Here is a 20,763-nt window from a genome sequence, read left to right as displayed (position 1 = left end):
TAAGGGTCACCGTTTTGGGTTTGGAACACTGCTGGATCCGGGACAAGTACCTCCTTCAGCTTCTTTCATGTCAAATTTGGACCAAGAAGGACAACTACGGATTGCAAACGAGAAGATAGCAATAGCTGATGAGAAGATTGCTATGGCAACAGAGAAGATTGTGACACTGGAGAATGACAAAGCTGAGAAAGATAAGGTTATACAGTATTTGCAAAACTTAGCATCTAAGGTTGTTAGCAAATTTCCAGATTTGCTTCAAGAAGATGAAGATGCAACTCAAGAATAAGTGTTATGCTTGTAGTCTTTTTGTTAAAGCTTTAGTAACAAACGTGTGTTACATATTATGCTTGTAGTTTTTTGGTAAAAGCTTTAGTAATGAACTCTATTGTAACTTTAACGGTTGTTTTAAGATTTTAGCAAAATATTTTGCTAAAACTTTTTTTTTTGTAACATGCTAAAACTATTTTAATGTTAAATGTTTAAGTAGGTTTCAAGTCTAAAATATATTTGATTTAGTCTTTTAAATTTTAATTGCAATTTTATTGATTAATAAATAATTAAATTAATTAATTTTATAAATGGTCAGAATTTCATCAAGAATAAATGATCACTAATTCGTCAAAAAGTTTTATAACAAAGAGGTCAATAAGTGGTCAGATATTCGTAGATTAAATTTGACAGTAATACGTTAGAAAATGGTCAGGAATTTTTGACTGTTTACCGACGATAATTTCTGACAACTTTTATGATCATTATTTTGGTCAAAAAAATTTGACAATTTTCTGACCAAAATAAATTTCTGACGGGGTTTTTCCGACGACTTTAAGTGGTCAGAGATTGGACAAAAACTCGTTGTTTTGACCAATTTCTATTGGATTTGGTGGTCAGAAATCAAACTTTTCCTTGTAGTGTTCAGCCCACACTTCGTAGAGGAGATGGAGAGAAGGAGTAGTCAGGAGTATTTCCCGGAGTTCTATAACCGTAGTTAATTTTTTTTCCTTCTTTTTATTGTACTATAAATTTGAAACTTAAATATTTATAAAATATTTTCAATTTTTTTGATTATTGATTTTTTATAATTTTTGTTCATTAACTTAATTATAATTTTTTAATACAAAAACACGAATCAAAGTAAACCCGAGCTAATTCTACGTAAATTTAACGAGTAATTAACGTGAAAGTATACATAAATTTCTCGTAAAACTTTACTTCAAATTTATTAGGGAAGCCACGCAAATTCGTCATAAATTTTATGCGGACTTTATTATGATTATTTGAGTTTATTTTACGAAGAAGTTGACGTCGTTAGTTTGCTTGTTTATTACGACGAAATATTAAACGTCTGTGTTACGACGAAATACCTTTTTCGTAATTTTACGACAATTTAACGAGAAAATATGCTTTACGACGGACGAAATTCGATATTATTTCGTCGTAATGTGCTTTTTACTACGAAATTAGATTTTTGGAATCGTGGAAAAGAAAATACACTAGTTAGAAAAAACGATAAACACGAGGACCATTATGGTGAGTTGGTGTCGGTTCACGCCTTTGTGCTATGTGAGTAGCTGATTATGACACATAAATTATGTGGGAATAAAACCCAATTGTATGTTTTATTGTTTATTATTTTCCTATATGATAATATTTTTTAATATGTCAGGTCAAAAAACATATTTATGTTAGCGCCGACACTATAGTGCATGTATTTGATCATATCTATGCTGTTTATTTTCCACACGAGGCAAAACTGTTCTAGTTAATTGAGTGTATATTATCTGCTTATATTGGATGCATCTTTGTCTTTTGAAAGCAAAACTTATATAACATATTGTTTCCCGACGTTCTAAGTAACATTATTGAAACTAACGGGATTGGATTAGTGGCGCTTGATGGATAACTCGAATACAACAAATCTGCAGGTTGATTCTCGTTGGCCATCCAGGCTGTTTTAAATGGTAAAAATATGTGGCTATTATGGATCTCATGGGATTAGTCGATTAACATAGATCGCCATATCTCTACGGTTATAAAAAAAAACAAAAAAAAGTAACATCATTGAAATTGACGAACAAGATAGCGAGGGGAACTAGATTCAATGTTATATAGGATGCATCTTCAAAATCATACCAACGATAAAAGCAGACCGTCTTGTTACTTCGTTGGTCTCGGTGATACTCGTTGGGTCTATTAAATATCGGTGATATATATTCTTTAGCGAGCTGGTTTAATCAGATTGGTGTATCTCTACGTTTTGGTGGGCAAAGAAACAACACAGATCATGGTTTTCAGTTCAAAAAAAAAAAAAAACAACACAGATTGTTTGAAGTTTGCATGAAAAATCAAGATGAATTTTAGGGAAAACAGAAAAAATTGAAACCTTAAATCACATATTCTTTGTTTATAGATTTTTTTTATATTAAATATGTGAACTCTAATAAGTGCAAACTTTTAAACCTCTGTATATAAATTTAAAAATTATGGTAGAAAAGGTCATACGGACGCTTTAGCAAAAGAAGCAAGAAAAAAAGTTATATTTTTTCCATATAATTCAGATCTGATCAGATAGATGTATTTTCTGGAGAATCAATTCGTATGACCACCATTTGATCTAGTTTAGATAGACGGTCGGAAATTTGTTTTAAAAAATCTGATATTATTGAAGTAGATTCCAGATTCCTCTTGCTCATTTTTAATCAGAGCCAGTCTGGTAACAAGCTCATTAGGCACTGACTTCCACGGTAAGGTATAATTATTGTGGGGGAGAATGTACAGAAATATGCTGGTTCAGTTGGTTCGAAGCAGGTAAATGTTAGTTGATACCCGCAAGCCATCATTGTTTTTCATTCTTTTTGTTTGTTGTCAAATACTGTACTAGAGAAAGGGAAGTAGAAATTATATAACTAGAATCAAATCACTTTTTCCAATTTTTTTCCATAATACAGAAATAAAAAGGTAATAACGAATTTTAAATTTAAAAAATCAAGCAACCATTCGTTGTTTTTATTCCTTTTGTTTTAATCAAATATTGTAGTAGAGAAAAGGAAATAGTGATTAAAGAATCGTAGAACCAAAACAATTTTTCCATATTTTATAATATTGTCAAAGAATGATGTAGTAATCAATATAAGTTAATAAAAATCAAACAAAAATAAACAATTAGAGCCATATTCAAAAACAACAACGAATATTAAGAAACTCTTTTTTCAACACATTCATTACTCTAAGAGAAAAATCCAGCCCATAAACGGGTTCAGTACAACTAACGGGGATCTGAGAATGGGTTTTACTAAAGGTATTTATCTTCCAATTTTCAGTTCTTGGCATAAACGAAATTGAAAACTCAACAAAAAGAGAGAGAGACTCTCAATGTCTTGGACTCTTTAGCCATACCGTAGATCTCCTTGTCGACAAGTTTGCTGTAGATGACTCTTACAAGAATTTGATTGTCGGAATAGATCTTGAGGTTGGTTAAATCTCCTTGTCAACAATTTTGCTGTTAGAGCCAGTTTTATTTCTCTGTTTTCCAGTTTTAGCAATTATCAATGGATATATTTATGTCTATTGATCCTTGTTTCCATGTTTTCAAAAAATCCCGTGTCTCGACCAGCTTCTTTATCTCTTTTGGTAAAACATATTTACAAGCTTTAACTCCATAAACATTTTCAGCAAGAAAAAAGAACTCCATAAACATATCATTGCCTTCAATACCAAAACGAACACCATCCTTCAGATAAGCTTTTAGGTTGGCACAAAAACCCATCAAACTATTATTATTTGTAGATTGAATTTCTTCAAGTCAAACACAAATCCCAAAAATTTCTCATGCTCCTCCGTTTTTTTAATATTAGTCTTTTAAAATTGTGCACCTAGATTAAAAAATCATTAATTTTTTATATTTTCTAAACAAAAACATCATTAATTATTTACCTAATCACAAATCAACCAATAATAAAATAGAAGCTATATTATCATTGGTCAGATAACATTAAATGTTAATAAATTTTACATAGAAAATCGAAAACGTCATATAATTTGGAACATAAAAATTCCTCTAAAACGACTTATATGAAAAAACGGAGGGAGTTATAAGTTGTATCAAACCTTGTCTCAGGAGAAACCATTTCAAATATGTAGAATTTGAGATCAATTTGCTATAACGTCTTAATGCGATTCTCCTAATGAATTTGTGATAATGGTTTGACTGTATTATCATTCATGATATCTCTGAAAACTTCGTATTATTTGCTGAAAAATCAAACAAGCAATGAATAACATTTGGAAAAAGCAATAACTAAATGGATTTCGTCAAAGTTTCGTTGTCCCTGTCTTAAAAGTTGAAAGCGATTTTGTCTTACTCATGCTGCCATAGAAGAAATAGTTTTGGCTACAATAAATCAGAACCGATTTTTATGACCTAAAAGTTATGTGATATTTGGACTCAGGCTAAAACTATTCTAGTTGACTTTCTATTGAGTAGGTTGAAAAACTCGAACGTTAGTAAATTTATAGACGGACCATTTTCATATTAAGTACTGAAGGAAAACAAAAAATAGATAAGTATGATGAGACATTTAACCATTTAAAAACACTAGGAACAAATAAAAAAAATGAATAAAATAAAAAAATAAGTGGAGATGATTGTTCCTCCTAAAAAATAATGAAGAATAATTTTGTTTTGTTATTTTCTACAAAAAAAAAAAAAATGATAAGAAATAGAAAGGAAAATTAATTTCTTATGAATGATGTATTTTATGGGAACCAATTGAATGTTTCTTCTCGTTCATTTGGTCACCAGTCACACCCTACTATATACATATATACATATATGTATATATAATACATATATAATATTTGGAATGAACAAAATTTATGTTAAGGAATCGCAACGCAGTAAAAGAAAAAAGATTTGTTGATTAATAAAACATACAACCAGATATCTAACTTGGATCAATAATTGAAAATAGTTTAAATGAATTATTAATAAATTAATCACGTTTTAAAAGAGAAAGATGCTAATATATGGGTTATCGTTGATGATAAAATTTTATAAAATAATGAGACAAAATTAATCATTCTCCATTAACTTAAAATTGTTACTGCTTCCATATAATATGGACATAAGAACAAATATATTGTTTAGTAAAACTGAAACCTTGTATTGTGTAGTTGTAAACTTCATGGATAAGCTTTCATTAACGATAGGTTGTATAATAGGGAATGGGTTTACAGCTGAACTGTGGTGTGTGAACTAGTGTTTATAGCTGAACTGTGGTGTACAAACTAGTGTTATAGCTTTTTAGACCAGGTGGGTCCAACTTCTATTGAAAATTTGGGAACTCTTAAGACAAGCAGTGTCTTTTATGTGCTTTCGGTGTGTGTCTTGTCTTTTTTTTTTTTCAACTTTATTACTGGGTCAGAACGGGCCGGCCCAGTTGGCCCATCAACCTCACCGCAGGAGGCGCGGATCGAACCCGAGATGCCTGGGAGATTGACGTGGTACGCAGACCACCTGTCCTAGAAGCTCCCGGGTGTGTCTTGTTAGTTTTCTTCTGATTTTACACTACAATATACAATCCCTATTTTACTTAATTTGCCCAATGGTTCAAAACATTGTGCTATATATATTCATTGCTCCACAACCATTCAACACTCTACCAACTTTCCCTTCCTTAATCCTTCTTCTAAGCTAATTACTTAAAGTCAGATCACCCTTTTCTTTATTCAGCGTCTTTGACCCTTAGCAAATTACCTCTTCTACATATTCAAACTCCAGTGTACACTCTTCGCTATTTTTTCCAATTTTAACCTGATTTTTGTGTTTATTGTTTCTCTCTAGTTAGATATTAAGAAGGGAAATTTCGTTAATTTCGGTTTGATCTTTTTGTAATTATGAGGTTTCTTTCCGACGATGATCTTATTACAAAAAGAATGCAATCAACATGAGTTTGCAACCTAACCTTTTCTTAAGAACAATCCAGTGTCAAAAAGTTTATATTTCTGGATATTCCAAATATTTAGTAGTTTTTGATCGCTACAACTATCTTGTATTGCAAGCAACAAGTGTGAATTATGCAAATGGGAAGTTCATCTTTACCTCCAGGATTTAGATTCCATCCAACAGATCAGGAGCTCATAGGCTATTATTTAAGTAGAAAGATAGAAGGTCTTGAGATCGAGCTTGAAGTCATTCCTGTTATCGATTTATACAAATTCGATCCTTGGGAGTTACCAGGTAATTTAAAAACAAAATCATGATTAAATAAGATATTATTCGTAAATTATATTTAATTATTATGAATTTATGATTCCTAACCTTTTTTGAAATTTGTCTTTGTGTTTTTTAGATAAGTCTTTCCTTCCAAACAGAGATATGGAATGGTTCTTTTTCTGTCCTAGGGACAAAAAGTATCCAAACGGTTTCCGAACCAATAGGGCTACAAAAGCCGGATACTGGAAACCGACCGGTAAAGACCGGAAAATCACTTGTAGATCGTCGGGTGTTATAACCGGATACCGGAAAACACTAGTTTTCTACGAAGGTCGTGCCCCATTGGGCGAGAGAACTAACTGGTTCATGCATGAATATCGTCTAAATCATGACGATCTTTCTCAAAAATCACCAAAATTCAAGGTAGGAAAATTATTGTTTGTTATATCCAATTATATAACGTATACATCTCTTTGATTAATGGAAAAGAAACCCTAAGAACCAAATATGTTTAAATTTCAGGGAGCTTTCGCATTATGTCGTGTAGTTAAGAAGAACCAACTTAAGACTAAAACCTTGAAAAATAAAGAAGAACAAGCAGTTGGCTCCGGTTGCTCTAGCCTTGCGACTTCTCCCTGTCGAGATGGAACGATGCAGTTTCAATCATTCAACCCTTCTTCTTCTACTACAAACAAATCTTCTAGCATGTGGATATCTCCTGATTTCATCCTTGATTCCTCCAAGGTACCTGCTAATATCTACACCAAAACAGCTTTGTATATAAAAATAGTGGTCTGATGATATGGTTTTGTGATATTTAAATATAGGATTATCCTCAAATTCAGGAGGTTGCTTCTGAGTACTTTCCCAAATTTCATTTTCCAGTCAATGCAGCCAACCATCACGTGGGACTTCGCGAGAGTTCTTCTTATTTGAACGTTGATCAGGACATTGACCAATCAATGCAAACTGGTTATTGGCCAAATTATGAATACGACCAAACGGGTTCATTCGGTTACTCAAACCTTTTCTAGATAGAAGGAAATGTGTTGGTCTCTCTTCCGAACTAAAACGCCTTTTAACGTTGGAGTCCTGGAAGAAGAGTTTCATAAAAAAACAAAGCAGCAACTAGACAAGACAACATAGAGTTGACTTCTAAATCGTGTTCCTTTACAAAACCAGAAAAAAGAGTTGTCATATAGTTGGAGTCTCTTGCACTTTATTTTTAGAATATAATTATATTGGTTGCTTTTGATTTTGTTTTTTTGTTTTTATATTACTAATGAATATATTGTATGCTCTGTGGGATGACTATATTTAAACATCCTAATTTGTAAAACTTTAAAAGATGATATTGTAGTCTTATTTTTATGTTCCGAAATATATGCAAAGAGAATGACATATTCCAATCATTAATTAATTGAACCATTTTTATAAACTTTAAACCAACTTTGGAAGTGGTAAAATGCACATGATAGTTTTCAATGTATATACAATTTTTTCCTCTAAAATAGTAATCTTTAAATATAGAGCAAAAATAGATAATATGATATTTCTATACCTTTATAAATAGAAAAAAAAATACAATCTCTATTTTAAAGTAAAAAAATTAGAAGTGGACTAGAACAGTTTTGTACATAAATAATATTATATAGCAAATATAGAGATGAGTTAGAAATGATTTATGAAAACAATACTGTAAAAAAAATTTGATACATGATTTTTGAAAATCCATAAAGGGAATTTGGAAAAAGTAAAAGAAGAATATAAGAAGATTCAAAACTGTATATGTAGAAAGGGGCAAATGTGAGTAGCAATTTGTTTAAAGATGTACGAAAGCCTAAAGGTTTGCATTTTTCACTTGTTGAAGAGCTTTAATTATACTTTTCTTCTCACGAGCTTTTTTTAACATTTTATCCTTTAAAACTTACAAGAGTATTATTTTACAATTTTTGCATTTTGATTCATGACTCGATCACTTTTTAGAGATTAATTTTATTTTACGTCACATCAAATTTTCCTACTATGATTAATGATTCCCTGGTTTTAAAAGATTCATTGATTCATAGGGGATCATTAAAGATTTGAAGGTAAGAGACTCCATCATTTTCTTATAAATAAATATATTAATATTTAATTATATAATTGATTTTCAATCAGTTGACAATAAACAAGAAATGTATGACATAGTCTCTTAGGCCATATGATTTTTCAGTGATTTTTTCAAACAAAAAATAATAAAAGGTAAGAAACATTGGCATAATTGTCTCTCTCACATCAAGGTTCAAATTCTTTTGAGAAACTATTAGTACACTTTCTAACTAGTTACAAGTGGATGAAAAAAACTTAGTACACATTTTATTATAAAAATGTTAAACATTTTGTATTATTAAAACATTAGAGGGTGTTAGTGGGAGTTGAATTAGTAATGATTATCAAAAATTTCAAATTTTATTGTTATTGGTTTATAGATTCGAACATTCTTACTAAAATATCATGTTATCGGTTTGATAGTTAATTAATTACAAAGAAAATCAAGTAATATTAAAAATATGGTCTTTGATGATTCTATGATTTTTCAAAAATTAATGTTATTAGTTGGTCTTAAAAGATGCATTCATACAATATCAAAACAGAAAACAGGGGATACATAACCATTCAAGACGCAAAATCAGAAAGGAAAATGGTACTACATCATCTCTTGTTACTCATAAGATCAGCCATGGTAGCACCAAACACAACTCAGACCCCAAAACCTCAAGGGACTAAACGAACATATGATCTGAGGCTGAGCGACCACTAAAGTATCATTAGCTAATCAAAAGAGTCGTCCAAGATCCAATAGAACCAGATTGGTAATAAGTAGCGAAACACACAAACATAAAAACTGAAACTTTATACAAATTTTTTAGCTAACTTACATAATCATTCAAACTCAGAAAGAAAACGAGTGCAAGTAAAACCACAAGTTCACCATCTCATAAGAGCAGCCATGGATTCACTAAACAAAGCTCAAAACCGAAACTTCATGGATTACACAAACTTATGATCCGAGTAACCAATGAAGCTATTCAAGTAACATAAACAACAACTAAGTGAATCTGTATGATGACAACTAAGCCATTTTCAGCTAAGACAAATACATAAACATACAAAGTTCTAAGCTTTTTCGGCAAGTGATTATGAAATTTGATATAGAGGATGTAACTTTTGTGCAGAGATTATACCTGAGAACCGAACTTGTGAGCGGTCTGAGAATCGAGCGCGGGAGGGATGAGGACGGCGTGACCAGGCCACTTCTCGTTAACTTTATACAGAGTAGCGTAATCCTCCTGATGCTTCTGTCTCGAGACGCTAATCAACCAGTTGTTAGTTGTTGAGGAAAGGCAAGTACGGATAGCTCACTGCGCAGACAATCACAGTGCCGTTCTTGGCTGCGAATTTAACTGCTTGAGCTTGGGAATATTCGCGCCATTTTGGATGGGTCGCTTGCGAAGGTACTGTTGCTGCAGCGCCATTGGGAGAGAGAGAGAAAATTCGAATCGAGAACTGTGATGAATTCAATACATAGACAGACATAAAAGAAACTTTGGAAGAGAGATCTCAAACAGAACAAGGAACAATGGTGATTGATTTGGGATGAGTTTTTCTTTTTCAATTTAGTTTTAAATCCGTCGGAGGTGTTAAATGGGCTTTTTTCAATTAGTGAAGATTCAATCATGGTTAGAATTTTGGGCCTCGCAAATCTGGTGAACGGTTATACTTTTGATTCGTTTGCCAATCTTAATACGGTCGAGGGCTATATTGACAGGAAGAAAATTGTTCCCTTGGAATTTTGGGTTTATTGGGTCAAAATAGAAACTATTGGGTAAATTTTTGAAATCATATCGAAATATAGTGTTTCTTCAGGAAAATACTTTTTTTTTTTTTTTTTTTAACCGCCCCTCTGCTTATTTAAGTGTCTCCTGACTCTCGTCATCTTCTTCTAACCGTACAGCTCAAGAAACCCCAAATCGCAGCAAGAATCCGCATTAAGTATTAGGCCGGAGAAGAAACCAGTAAGATCTCTCTCTAATCTCTGTTTTGATCCCACTGCTTCATCTTCGATTTCGTTTTCGCTGCTTAGGGTTTTTTTTTTAACTAGGAAGAAACCTGAAATGGGAGGGAAGAAAAAGCCGGCGACGCCAAAGGATGTTTCCGGCGGCGGAGGCAAGTCTGGGAAAACCTACCGTCGTTCTGATTCGACAGCAGTCGACGAGGATATGGAGATTTTCGGTAGCCTTGCAATTGAGCACAAAGAAGAAGGCAAGAAGCTGTCCCACGACGAAGGAGCGATGTTGAAGGCTGAAGAAACCAACTACATGGATGATCTGGATCAAGAAGCTAAAGACCATTTGTTAGCTCAAGAGGAGATGGGTAAGAAGACCAAACTTGGTCTCGATTCCTTGGAGAATCCTCTGAGAATCCTTGGCAAATCCTCAACCAATACTCATACCTATCAGTTATACTCCAAGGGTTTGGTGAGTGAAGAGGTTATTAAGGATGATACGAAGCTGGTCGGTGGTTCAGGCCTGTTTCTCTGTGACTCGAACGATAACTCGAAGAAATCGGAGACCAACAAAGCTCTGAGAAACCACCAAGTCCTGACAGCGCACCCTGAAGCTGTGGGATTGGCTGCCATAATTCAAGGGCTGAGTTGGGCGTTGAAACATGGTGTGAAAAGTATCCAATTCTTCTGTGACGACGATTCCATCATCTTGGATTACGTAAGTCACTCGTCTCTTCTTTCTTTTATCCCCCAGTATCTTTTTTTGCTTGTGTTATTCACAATTTGCGTATGTGTTGTGTCTGACAGGTAACAGGTAAAGCTGCACCACCGAAAGAGTCCATTGTAGTAGCAAAACTTTTGAAGCAACTGGCTCTTCTTCAGACAAGCTTCACGTCTTGCCAGGCACTCCCTCTGCTGCGCTCAGACGACATCAATTCTTCTCTCATTAAGCTCGCAAGAGATGCCATTGCTTCCCAAACCACATGGCAGCGTGAAGACGGCGTAGTAGTGGAGGCATGTGTTATTTGCTACGAAGATGTGCCAGCGGATGCGAAATTCACGGTGTCTGGATGCTTCCACCGAATTTGCTTCGAATGCATGAGGCTGTATATCACGCATAGTCTACTGAACCGGAGTCGGCTCATCTGCCCGAATACGGGTTGCAAGTCCGAGCTCAAGCCTGCAGACTGCAACCGGATTGCTGATCCGGATCAGCTTGCATTGATGGTCGAACGCAAGGCTGAGGAGAGCATCGATGTTTCAGACAGGGTCTACTGTCCGAACCCTCGATGTTCGATTCTGATGTCTGCTCGAGGGCTTCCCGTAGTTGATCCCGCTCTTCCCGGAGCGCGGAAGTGTCTCGGATGTGGTTTACGCTTCTGCTTAAACTGCAAGATGGAGTGGCATACTAAGCTGACCTGTGCTGAATTCAGGAAGACCAAAGCCTATACGAAGTCCGGTACGGCCGTTTTCGATGCTGCAGCTCGGGAGCTTGGTCTGAAGAAGTGCAGGAGGTGCCTCTGCACCGTTGAGCGTGCCGAAGGTTGCAAGCACATGACGTGCACGTAAGTTCTCTAGCATATACTCCTCGATATTATATAGTGTAACAAACTTGACATTGATGCGATTATATGCAGGTTTTGCAAGTACGAGTTCTGCTACAACTGTGGGAACGAGTGGAAAAACAAGAAGCCTACGTGTAAATGCGCCACTAAGGTTTGACTATCATTCCAAATAGTTTCCTATAAAACTCTTGACAATTTTGAAGATAATAATGATATCCTAGTGTGTAACTTTTGACAGTATGTTTTGATAATGTTGAAGATATTAATGATATGCTAGTGTGTGTCTGAGCTTCTTCTGTATTCCGTAGACGCTAAATGCAAAACTGAACAAGTTTGTGATATTCGACACTTGCTTTCTCTCTTCAAATGAAATCTAATACGAAAACGATCATTGTTGAGTTTTATAGTTAAAACTGATACCAATGTTGTAAACAATATATATGCATTATAAAAAGACAAAGGTAGAATGAATCAGAACTTGTAGAAGAATGAGAAACTCGAGAGAGCCTGATATATGTTTATGAGTGGACCAAGGCAGAATTAGTGAGAATTTGATCAACTGTCTTTTTGGTTTTGTTTGGTAGAGTTGGGGAGTTTTTGGTTAGAACAGACAGAGAGAACTGCTTATCCAGTTCCTCGTCTCTTAAAGAAACCAACAAAAGGCTTTTGTTTGAGTAAGCCTGATTCTCTTATCGCATGATTTGACCTGTTTTGTGGCATTATGAGGTGTCTTTTATCAACACGAGGCAATCAATGCTTGTTCATCTGGATAACCGGCTAAATTGTGAGAGTAACAAAGTAGTTCATGCCTTTATTACATGAGAAGTTCATGATCAAAGTAGAGTTATCAACACAGGCGAATCAGTCAGACAGCACCACCATTCAGGAGATGTTCAGAAGCTTATTATGCAAACAAAAATCTGTGGAGTATGTGTTCAACAATAACAGGTCTCGGAAAACCAGCAATGAAAGAAGATAATTCTCCATTGAACACCACCATTCCTCTGACTGAAAAATAATAGATGCACTGTCAACACCGACAATGATGTCTTGCAATCGGCAGCGGAGTTTATCTATCACCATTGACCACAGTTTGCAAAGGCACCAAAGAGAACACAAAGGAGTGTTGAAATTCCAAGGCGGTTTACGAAATCTGAATCGATCTGAACTGTATTGTATCCACCAACTGTATTTGGAATTCCAAGGCGGTTTAGGAAACCATGAATCTTATTCAAATCTAAGAAACTAAAAATACTCTTTCCATTCTCCTTAATTTATATATATAAATTACAAAGGAAACTTGACCTTATCATAGAAGTTGAAAATTGTAAAAAAGTCCCTGATTCTATATTATACTAAGAGCACCCGATTAGTGAACCCGGTTCACTGGCCGCCACGTGCCGTGGGGCCCGCGCTACAGTGATGAACCCGGTTCACTGAGAAGAGATGGAAAGAGACAAGTTCATCACTATTCATTATTTTAATTTTTTTTTTTCGGAATCTGTGTGAACCCACCGTAAGTTCACTAATGGGGATGCTCTAAGGGGTTTCCATGTTTCGCGACCACTATTATTATTATTTATTTGTTGTTGTCAAATTATCTATTTATATGTTGTTGTAACTTTGTGTGTTAATATTATTGTTATGTTTTAGCCCTTTTTAATAGGGGCTGACATAACTTCTTATGTTAATCTGATCATTTACGTCATATTTTGTTTTCCCTTGTTATATATTGTCTACATTTTTATATATGATGATTATATAATTTAGCATATTAATAAAATTTACTTTATATTTAGTTCATTTTTATTTTTATTTTTTATATTTATAGTATGATTGTTAATTTGTTTATTTCTTTCATCATTTTAACATATGTGTTGTATTAAAAAAGTTACTAAAATTTATATTTCCAACCTTAAAAATGTAATGTTTTTATTTTGTTTTTTTCAGACATGTTTTAAAATAGGAATTTCTATTCCTATTCCATTCCATCCTTCCTATCTTGTTCATGTTTTGAAATTTTAGTAATTTTACTGAGACGTAAATGTGACATTTTTTTTATTCTCAAAATTTCTAGTATAATCCATTTTTATCACTTCATGATTTTATATCTTATGTAAATTCTTCCAAATAATAATAGAGTGATTATGTATTTTCTTTGACTCCAATTTTGCGTGTTGCGAATGCAATTGCAAAACACAGCGGTTTAGGCCATTAGTTTTGAAACATTGTCTTATGTTTGGGTACAAATTCTAATGCAAAAGATAATATCATAAGCAAACGAAATATTTAAAACAAATGTTTAAGATTGTTATATATAAGGTACTAGAGTCGGTCAGTCCTACGGGCGGGATATACTTTTTTGTGATCTAGATTATTATTTTTGTATGTATTTGTGGTCTGTGTTTAGCTTTGTATTTGTAAGTGATTGTGTATGATAATGATTTTTTTTTGTGTTTTAGAAAGTTTTGGGTGAAGAAAGATTATATGTGATAAGATATATTTTATTTGTTTACAATAGTTGTTTCTATATTACAAAATTGTGCCCTTGATATGCTGTGAGGGCTTTAAATGGTTTTCATGTTGTTTCCTTTTACAAAAATTTGATCTCATTTTCATTGTGTAAAAGGAAACAACATGAAAACCATTTAAACGGTTTCAAGCGATTAATCGCTGACTAATCGGGTTTTTCAACGATTACTCGGTTATCCGATTAGTTGCACCGATTTGACTGAAATGGAGGCGGTTCCCTTCCGTCGCACGCCTAGGCGGACGCCTAGTCGGCTAGGCGCCCGCGTTTTAGAACAGAGGTTATTTGTGGTTTGTAATATCTCGGGTTCGAAAAGATTGGGTTGTGAGTAATTATTTTGTATATGTTATAAGAGTAATTACTCTTTATGTTGAAATCATAGTCTTTCAACATGCTATCGGAGTGGAAGTAGTGATTATTTGAAGTTGCATTTCTTATTAAAAATAGAATGTTATATTGAATGCAAAGAAGGTAGTAAAGCAAAGTTAACCGAAATAAGAAAACATTGAAACTTGAAATTATAAAGATCATATTAGTTCCATAACGCTTCTTTTCAATATAGAAACATCACGTAAAGAACATTTGATTTATTTCCAGCATTTGTCAGCGCAAGACATGTCGGTTTGCCGTTCATGGCGAATACATACATTTCATGCATTTTTTATATTCTCCTGTCCATAGCAAAATTATTGCATAAAGATAGTTACCTTTACCACAGTTGTTATTTGAATATGTGAAGATGTATTAGTTCTTGTTTCGGTTTTGTTTCATTGTCAAGATTGTTTTTTTTTCTTAATACTAATTCTTTAATTTTTCATATACTGATTTTTACAGTCATCGATCTGAAATAAACTGAACGGTTTTACGATATTTTAAATTCTCTATTTTACAATTTAAATAAAAGTAAAGAAAAAATATTGGTTAAAATTTAATCGTATGTTTAAACAAAATCATGGATAGGGGTCTATCTTTGAACTTCTATGTGCGCATAACCAAGTAAATTATAAAGTTCTCTTTTAATTTTTCTATACTATCATCTATGTATACTTTATAACATTTAATTTCTTAAATTACCTCTTTATATATTTAGCATGCACATTTGACTATTTTTCCATGACGTTTCCATTTATGAACTAAGTTTTTGTTTAAGAAAAACATATAACACAATTATATTATCAAAGCAACATCATTCACAATTTACATTTATTTCGTGTCAGTCCATTAGATGTCAAATGAGAGCGGAATTTTGGTCTTGAAAGGAGACACTTTGTTCATATTATTCTTGAGATTATGTGATTAGTATGAGAAAGCGTAATTGGCTGCCTTTGAAAGTGGGCCATCAAGTATTAACTTTCAAGTAGCCGAGTTTTGTTATCTTATTATATTAAAGGCCCTTTGTATTACGGCAACAACAGAGTTTGACGAAGAGTGTATAAAATTTGGAAGACTTCTTACCATGGCTCAAGCTTCATTTGTAGCGTTGGTTCAGAACCAGATAACATAAAAGAGATTAACAGCATGTATACTGGTTCTAAAGTTTCTCATTAGAGATTCTGGTTCTAAATCTTCTGTTACAACTACTGTTGTTGCTTTGTTGCTGGACATTTCCAAAACCCATATGAACAATACTTTGTATATCATTTTCCCAGTATCCATATCTGAAAATCAAAACAGAAAACACATAATATTTGAACACGTTGGGTTTACAATACATCTCGGGAATCTATGACACTATCTACTAATTACCTTAGTTTGAACAAATCCATAGTTCGAGAGGAATTGCGTGTCTGAGAATCTAGGCATGTTCTGGGCAAGAGAATAGTATCCTAACGGAAGTCTTTGCTCTGAGCAGGCAATTGCGTAAAGCATATTTTCTTTTACCTTTATGGATAAAGCAGCATTACGGTTAGACTCCATCCTTGGATTTATTGTAGCCAGCTTCATGTACAATAGCTGAAGAAAAACAGAACAAATGTTTCAGATCATAAGTAGAATTTAAATCCAGTTTTAAAGCAATATTTCATACAAAATGTGATTATACCTCAACTTGTCTCTCTAAGGACTGCACATAGTTTATGATTTCATCAAGTGAAACTGCTTTCCTTGTTATCCGGCTGAAACCAGGAACCAGATCCTGAAGTAAAGTTAGCATCTAGCTGATCTTTTCTCTTCTTACCTGATAACCAAACACAAACATCAACATTTCAAAGGTGAACAGAAAAATAGACACAGAAAAAAAAACAAATCGGTTCTCTGAAGGTAGTAGCACCCTTTCAGCGAGGCGGTGGCTATCTGCTGGCTGACCCCTTCTAGCTCTAACATGAATGTAATCTTTGGCTGGCTCAGGAGGCTTTGTATTGTCCTTATTGGTATATTTATCATCACACTTCTCTATTAAGTTTTTACTGCTTCCAGCTTCTTCATGCTTGCTTCTCTTGGATTTAACAATTCCTCCTGAAACCTGATCACAAACCCCAAATCAACATCTCAAGGACATATCTTGCACTAAACTAAAACTCATACTCTCTTATACATACAGCTTATCTATAAAGAAGAACAGAGGCAAGAGAGATTGTGAAATAAAAACTCATACTCTCTTATACATACAGCGTATCTATAAAGAAGAACAGAGGCAAGAGAGATTGTGAAATAAAAACTCATACTCTCTTATACATACAGCGTATCTATAAAGAAGAACAGAGGCAAGAGAGATTGTGAAATAAAAACTCATACTCTCTTATACATACAGCGTATCTATAAAGAAGAACAGAGGCAAGAGAGATTGTGAAATAAAAACTCATACTCTCTTATACATACAGCGTATCTATAAAGAAGAACAGAGGCAAGAGAGATTGTGAAATAAAATAAAAAACTTTGAACGGTAAACAATCGTAAGAGCTGTAAGACATAAGCGACAATCACTTTGCTTCAGATGAACGGTATGAATTGCATAAATTACTTGTAATAGAAGCACTGCTTGCCTCTGCTCTGCAAAAGTTATTTGCTTGATACGACTGTGAGTAAGAAAGTGATGAACCACATCTATTTATACATAAACCACACCACCTCTGAGCTTGAAGAATGCTTTGAATACACATAGTGGGGGAGGGGGAGGGCGAATTGAGTGGATTAAACACGAACTCTTAACTCGGAGCGTTTCGTATGGTGAGTGAAAGCTGAAACGACATCGACTCGCCGTCAAAGGATGGGGGATGCGACTTTGGTTTTCTTGTCCGAAGAACATTAGGGTTAGAGACGACTTATGTTATATCGGGCCGGATAAGGAACAAACTCAGCAGCCCGAAGCCCAGATAAAGAACACACAAACGAAGCCCACTAACGAATAAGTTAATGAAACGAAGCGTTTAGCAGGAGTGGACGCGTGGCGGCTGGAGGACGCTCGACTTTCATACGTGGAGGGTGACGTGGACGAAAGTGAGAGAAGAAAACATGATTATATATATATAGATGTTTCTAGCAACAATTAGGATTTCAGGGCACGCAGATACAAGTATGATGATTACACTTGTGAATGAGACCTTTGGAATACTTTGCACAATTTTTGTACTCTTTGTTGCTTTAAAATACTTACTTGTTTTGTTAGAGAACAATTACCAACAGTTTCCTTTTTTAGATTTTCTTTTTCTATTGTCTTTGTTTTATTTTTCCACTTTTTGTTGTGCACTGTTTTTTTATGTCATCGTCTATTTATTTTTGTGGGGTTTAACGGGTTTAAATAAATATTATTATTAGATATGGCCCAAATAAATTAGGGGTCAATTTTCGAGAGTTTGACCCCATTCTCCTTAATTTATATATATGTATATTTATATATATGAAAAATTACAAAGGAAAATTGTTATTATCATAGAAGTAGAAAATTGTAAAAAGTCTCTGATTCTATAATATACAGTATAACATCTTTAAATTAATACTCTATTAATTAATATACACTAAAAATCTCTATAAAATAATATAATTTTATAGTTCCAAATTGAATTTTTGGTTCAATTAGTATATCGATAAATTAGTATATTTATAAATTAATAAAAAATTATAGTTTTGGTGTACTCCCAACATTATTAATTTATAGAGGTTTCACTGTACTAGGGGTTTTCCATGTTTCGAGAATTTTTTTTTTGTTGTTGTTAAATTATTATTTATGTGTTGTTGTAACTTTGTGTGTTAATATTATTGTTATGTTTTAGCCCTTTTTAATAGGGGCTGGCATAACTTTTTGTCTTAATCTGATCATTTACGTAATATTTTGTTTTCACATGTTATATATTGTCTACATTTTTATATATGATGATTATATAATTTAACAAATTAATAAAATTTACTTTATATTTAGTTCATTTTTTTATATTTATAATATGATTGTTACTTTGTTTATTTCTTTCATCATTTTAACATATGTAATGTATTAAAAAGTTACTAAATTTTATATTTGCAACCTTAAAAATGTATTGTTTTTTTCATATTCTTGTTTAATGTTGTTTCTAGTGTTTTATGTAGCCGTACATTTTATTCCCCTTTCTTCATTTTTTTCAGTTTTTCTTTTGTTATTTGGTGTTGTCGTATTAAGCTCACATTTTGTTATTGCAATATGCATTTGTTTCAAATTATTTTAGAATTTTGAACGTTACTTTAACGCCGCGTCGCGTCAGCGTCTAGGACCAAAAATTAACAAACAAAACGGAGATATTTAGTCGCAGCATCAATATAAAATTGCCGCTGGCGACTCTTCCAATTGATCTTGTCCGTATTTTCATCGAAACACCTGACGCCGTGAATATTAGCGGCTTGACGCTGACTCTGCGTCTCAAATATTCTTATCACTTAACTCTCTGTTCTAACTTTTTGCGGACCTGAAATTTTAAATCCTCTTATACTCTACAAACTTGTAAGGAAGATCATGCTCAATAATGGCCATAGCTATCATCTCACGAAACACCATCATATCCACATTCTTAGGACTACTTCTACGTGTTCCAACAGCTTTTGGACATACTTTCATATGACGAGTCAGAGTTGAGGTTCCATTCCTGCGAAGATTCAAGAAGTAAAACCTTCTACAAAGGTTGCATCTGATCTTAGTTGTACCATCAGACAGACTTTACGGCGGGACTGAACTTGTCTCGGTTGTGTGCCTCCGTTAGCCTCTGAATCCTCTAAAACTTCATGATCCTCTATATCTTCATCCATCACATCATTCTGACCATCATCGTTCAAGTCTATAGCTTCCATTTTCTGAGTACAAGTAAACTTAAAGACTTATATATTGTGTTTCTAAGTCACAGACACACAAAACCTACACGTTAAGAGAAATATAGTTATCCACCTTTTTTATATAAAAAAAGCAAAAACGTGATGCAGCAAAGAGGCTAAACATATAAAAGCTTTTGATTAATGCAGTCTTTAAGAGCAAGACAAAACTCAGAGAAAGAATTTTTTCCATAATTTTTTTAAAAAAATTTGAGGGTTTTATGCCAATGTTTCACTTTGATTATGCTCAGGACCATCTCTGATATGATAGTAAGTTTTTTGGAATTAGAAAACATAATCACTTAAAATGAATAACAAATACTGGCCTATATATGGTAATCAAAAGGACTGGTTACAAGGTGATTTCCCACACCTATACATACTTTATAGATTTGGAATACAAAGTCTGAAGTGGAGCAAGCAATGGTCCTCATTTTTATCAAAATGTTACCCGCACAGGCTTTTGAAATTTTTATCAAAATTTTTATCAAAATTCTCAAATTATTTCCCATTCCACCTCCTGATTCATTTCCCAAAATATCCCACACACAAGCAAATACATATTAAATCTACCAGAGAACATGACAAAGATCACCAAAGCTTGATTCTTCTCTGAGTTTTGTTCCTAAAGCTAGTAGATACCTGTCAAAGATTAAGAATCTGAAGGGTTTTTCTGCAGTTTCAGGAGGTGGATGTATCCTTTGCCGAGCAGAGTATTGCTTTGCTACAGTCTAACTCAATAACCTACACAAATAACCAGCAAAGAATCACAAAGCAAAGTTAAAAAGCCATAACCAAATTATTATCTGAATGACTGCAAGTAACAGGTAAAGAATAACTGTCAAGTTACACACATAACAAGAGAGCTGTATAAATAAGTACATAATTCAAAGAATATTCCCCAAATAAATACACTTTAGAGTGCAATGAAGACCTCTTGTACTCCAGAAACTCTGAGTATATCCATGCTATGAAGACAAGGATGACTCCGAGCAGAAACAAAACCTGCATTTAAAGAGAAATACAATACACGTCAACCCAAAACAAAATCTCAAGTGTGCATCGTTTCTGAACCCAAAACAAAACAATATTCTAAACGATTCATCATCATCATCAGAACTAGAGTAAACAATGGAAACAA

General features: G+C 33.6%; 2 protein-coding genes and 1 pseudogene across 2 annotated transcripts; 2 read left to right on the top strand and 1 right to left on the bottom strand.

Moving 5' to 3' along the window:
- Positions 1 to 5,593: 5,593 nt before the first annotated feature.
- LOC106342230 (NAC domain-containing protein 86-like) lies at positions 5,594 to 7,584 on the top strand. Its single transcript, XM_013781102.1, has 4 exons — positions 5,594 to 6,235; positions 6,348 to 6,634; positions 6,734 to 6,955; positions 7,039 to 7,584. The coding sequence occupies exons 1-4, from the start codon at positions 6,073 to 6,075 to the stop codon at positions 7,243 to 7,245; spliced, it is 879 nt and encodes a 292-aa protein (XP_013636556.1). The 5' UTR covers positions 5,594 to 6,072; the 3' UTR covers positions 7,246 to 7,584.
- A 2,888-nt stretch (positions 7,585 to 10,472) lies between these two features.
- LOC106330093 (E3 ubiquitin-protein ligase RNF31-like) lies at positions 10,473 to 11,981 on the top strand. Its single transcript, XM_013768646.1, has 3 exons — positions 10,473 to 10,977; positions 11,067 to 11,824; positions 11,897 to 11,981. Exons 1-3 carry the CDS (start codon positions 10,474 to 10,476, stop codon positions 11,979 to 11,981), a joined length of 1,347 nt encoding a protein of 448 aa, XP_013624100.1. The 5' UTR covers position 10,473.
- A 3,824-nt stretch (positions 11,982 to 15,805) lies between these two features.
- Positions 15,806 to 19,604, bottom strand: LOC106330084 (annotated as a pseudogene).
- Positions 19,605 to 20,763: the final 1,159 nt, after the last annotated feature.

Source organism: Brassica oleracea, chromosome C1, assembly GCF_000695525.1.
Source record: "Brassica oleracea var. oleracea cultivar TO1000 chromosome C1, BOL, whole genome shotgun sequence".
Classification (NCBI taxonomy): Eukaryota; Viridiplantae; Streptophyta; class Magnoliopsida; order Brassicales; family Brassicaceae; genus Brassica; species Brassica oleracea.
This window is presented reverse-complemented; position numbering and strand designations above follow the sequence as displayed.